The sequence below is a fragment of the Lactuca virosa genome, chromosome 3 (assembly GCF_052849685.1).
Source record: "Lactuca virosa cultivar CGN04683 chromosome 3, Lactuca_virosa_CGN04683_v6, whole genome shotgun sequence".
Taxonomy (NCBI): domain Eukaryota; kingdom Viridiplantae; phylum Streptophyta; class Magnoliopsida; order Asterales; family Asteraceae; genus Lactuca; species Lactuca virosa.
Genome location: NC_136428.1, coordinates 79,497,237 through 79,500,359, shown reverse-complemented (window position 1 = coordinate 79,500,359; position 3,123 = coordinate 79,497,237). Strand labels below are relative to the sequence as shown.

Here is a 3,123-nt window from a genome sequence, read left to right as displayed (position 1 = left end):
ATGATTTTTAAGATCAGCAACCATATTTGAGATATCCAACTGACCAGTGCGAACGTCATCGACCTCAAGGTTCATGGCATCTAAGTGTCGATTAACTGCCTGACGGAGCTCACGCAACTGGTCTTGGAAGTCCTCCCGTATAATAGACAGTTCCAGCTGGGTTTACAGTAGATTGATGGCCATGTCTTCGTTGGTTACACCATTCGAATGATTCTCATCCATGTGACGACGGTAATTTGGAGACCAGCTGTGTTCTGCATGTCCGATCGAAGCCATTTTGGAGTAAACTTAGAGACGAGATTGGGGTAATGAAGTTTGCAGATGTGCCGTTTTAGGTCAAGGAAGTCTTGATTTTATATGGAGGCGCTTGAACAGTCGATCCTTGCTCCTTACGATTCGCCTTCAATACGACGTCGTTGCGGTTTGTTCGACGCTTTAAATTCTTGCCATGTCATCGCTTACGTGTTAGGCTAGGTTTATGTGGCAACGTTAACCGGCTACAATAGGTAAAAGGGATTATATTGTTAGGTAACAAATACTTCGTTCCCTTATTAAGCCGCAAAATAAGTTAAGTGACTAAATGGGTCAACCCTAGAAACATTATAGGGCCTATACGTCATTTTCCCAATTTATTATAACGACTTTAACCAAGATGTTGAATAGAATCCCCAAATGATCGAGGGTGGAAGTCATGTTATGAAAAAAAAATAAAAAAATAAATGTAAGATTTAAAGGGTATGTGTTCGATTCCAAATAAAAAAGATATTAGAATACTTTAATGAAGACTAAAAAATATAAACAAGGATTACATAATTATAATCAGATAACTAACTCTAAAAAGACTAATCTTGTTTTCACTATAAATAAATATTACACCCTGGTCATGAAAAAGACACATACCACATGAAATTAATGGGTAAAAGAAAATGGATATATTTTTCACTTTATAATTACTATATCATTCATAGTTACATACTCAAAAGATGATTGTTTACAAACACATTTTGGAATGTTCTTAAAATGCTTATGTTCCAATGATCTGAGCTTCGTCTCTGAACTTCTTGTAAATATCTCCATTGTAGAACTTTCGAGTTCTGATCACCAAAATCAACAAAGATAAACCACCAAAGCAACAAACGCAAGCCAATATGATAAAAGACGACCTGTAACAATGGTTGCCAATGCAAACCAACTCTTTAACTGCTGACCTATCTAATCCTTTCTTTGCAAGCTCCTTCAATGCTTCACGATCGTACAATGGCCCTGTAACCCTAACATTCAAGATGTATGATCCCAATGGGCTTCCCAATTGCCCGCAATTGAATAATGTTGAGTAGTATTTCAATCCGAAAAGCTCTGAAATGATGGCGAAGATTAAGGGCAGTTGTGCCCCAAATGAGAATCCAATGATGATGGAGGCGACGTAGACGGATCCCGGAATCGGAAAAGCAGTCAGGAGGAGGCCGACGCAGGAGAGGAAGAGTACAAGTGTGAACATTAGTGTTCTTGGGAATTTGTATCTCACCAGGAGGATTTCTGACACGAATCCGGCGAAGATCCGACCGAAATAATTCCAGATACTTAAAAGGGAAACGAATGACTTTATCGTCTTTGTAGGGTAACCTAGAGATTCGCCGATTTGACCTAAATTGTCTACTGCGGTTAAGCTTGTTCCAAGCCCACAAAAAGTTGCAACAAACAGAATTAACATGTCTGTGCTTAAAAGTGCTTGAAGAATACTGTAATCTTCTCCTCTTTCAGGCTTATTCAAGAACACATTAGCAAAACAAGATGTTTTCGCTTTTGGTTTTGGATTTGGATTATCCAGTTCCAATGATGTGGGATTTGTGGATTGATGTTCATGATTCTGATTCATATTCTCGATTTTAACCTCGGGAACGATAACTGGTTGTTGTTTGTTTCTCATCCAGAGGTTCAATTCCTCTTTAATGGTCATAAAAAGGGGAACAAAGAGTACGAAAATTACCACAGAAGCACTACCAGCGTAAGCCCTTTGTGAAAACGTCACAATATTCCTAGCAATCGTCATCCCCATTATGAACAATGCTAGAAAAATCGAGACGCATAAGAAACGGTAGAAAATTCGGAGCTCATTCGGTTGTCTCACCAGGGTCATCGTTCGGATCGTGTACACAAAAACCACAGAAATCGCCGCCGGGAGCCAGGCAATCAACAGGATTAACGATTTCGAATCGTTCCCATAAATAGACAAGTAGATTTGAGTCATGATGGCTCCACTTAATCCTGTGAAACCTTTCAACAATCCGAGAACAACTCCCCTGATTTCCGGAAAATTACAGACGGTTGTCACCAACGCTCCGGTGTTTGCAAAGTTTTGTGAATTCGCTCCGATGCAAATGTATAAACACATCTGCCAGACTTTAGGTTTCGCGATTCTGTTCGTGACAGCCAACCAAATCATGAAGTAACCGCCAAAATTCAACGCAGAGCCGAGTAAGAGCACGAACCATGTCGGAGTGACCTCCGCAATTAGGCCGGAAAGAACACCGACGTTGGCACCAAGGTCTTTGAAGAAGTCTAGGAGGTTGAGGGTGGTTTGATCGTAACCAAGGGAGGATTTGATGTCTTTGGAGTAGACGCCGAAGAGGTAAGTCGCTCCGGCTCCGGTCATGACTTTGATAGGTAACTGGGGTAGAGCTGACTTGGGGCAGAGCTGACTGAGTTAGATACTTAATGGGTTAGAAGTTCTGACTGAGTTAACTTCTGACTGAAAGTTAATGTTTGATTTTGTGTTTGATTTTGCATCTGACTGATAGTATAAAATGACTATATTACCCTCAGATAGTTTTTATAATAATTCCTTAATAATTTACCATTTAATTTATAACATTATATTTTTCTATAAAAACATTTGTTCTCTCATGTTTAAAGAAACAAAACTTGATTATAATCTCTCCACCAAATATAAAACTTATAAAAGCAAAATAGTTCATAGTATTCTTCACCAAACTATAAAAAAGAACAATCAATAGCATGGGTTTTTGAAAATTATAATGTAATAAAAAAAACATATTCAAAGAAACAAATGACACAAAAAAACAACAATTCCACTAATTATGAAAAGCAAGTATCCTATAAAAT

General features: G+C 38.5%; 1 protein-coding gene across 1 annotated transcript; it reads right to left on the bottom strand.

Annotated features, from left to right (window-relative positions):
• Positions 1 to 935: 935 nt before the first annotated feature.
• Positions 936 to 2,735, bottom strand: LOC145166071 (protein NUCLEAR FUSION DEFECTIVE 4-like). The gene has a single exon (XM_079084998.1). It carries the CDS (start codon positions 2,651 to 2,653, stop codon positions 1,025 to 1,027), a length of 1,629 nt encoding a protein of 542 aa, XP_078941124.1. The 5' UTR covers positions 2,654 to 2,735; the 3' UTR covers positions 936 to 1,024.
• Between the last annotated feature and the right edge of the window lie 388 nt (positions 2,736 to 3,123).

Excerpts from the sequence above, each read along its gene's own strand:
- LOC145166071 (XM_079084998.1), bottom strand. The coding sequence starts at position 2,653 with ATGACCGGAGCCGGAGCGACTTACCTCTTCGGCGTCTACTCCAAAGAC.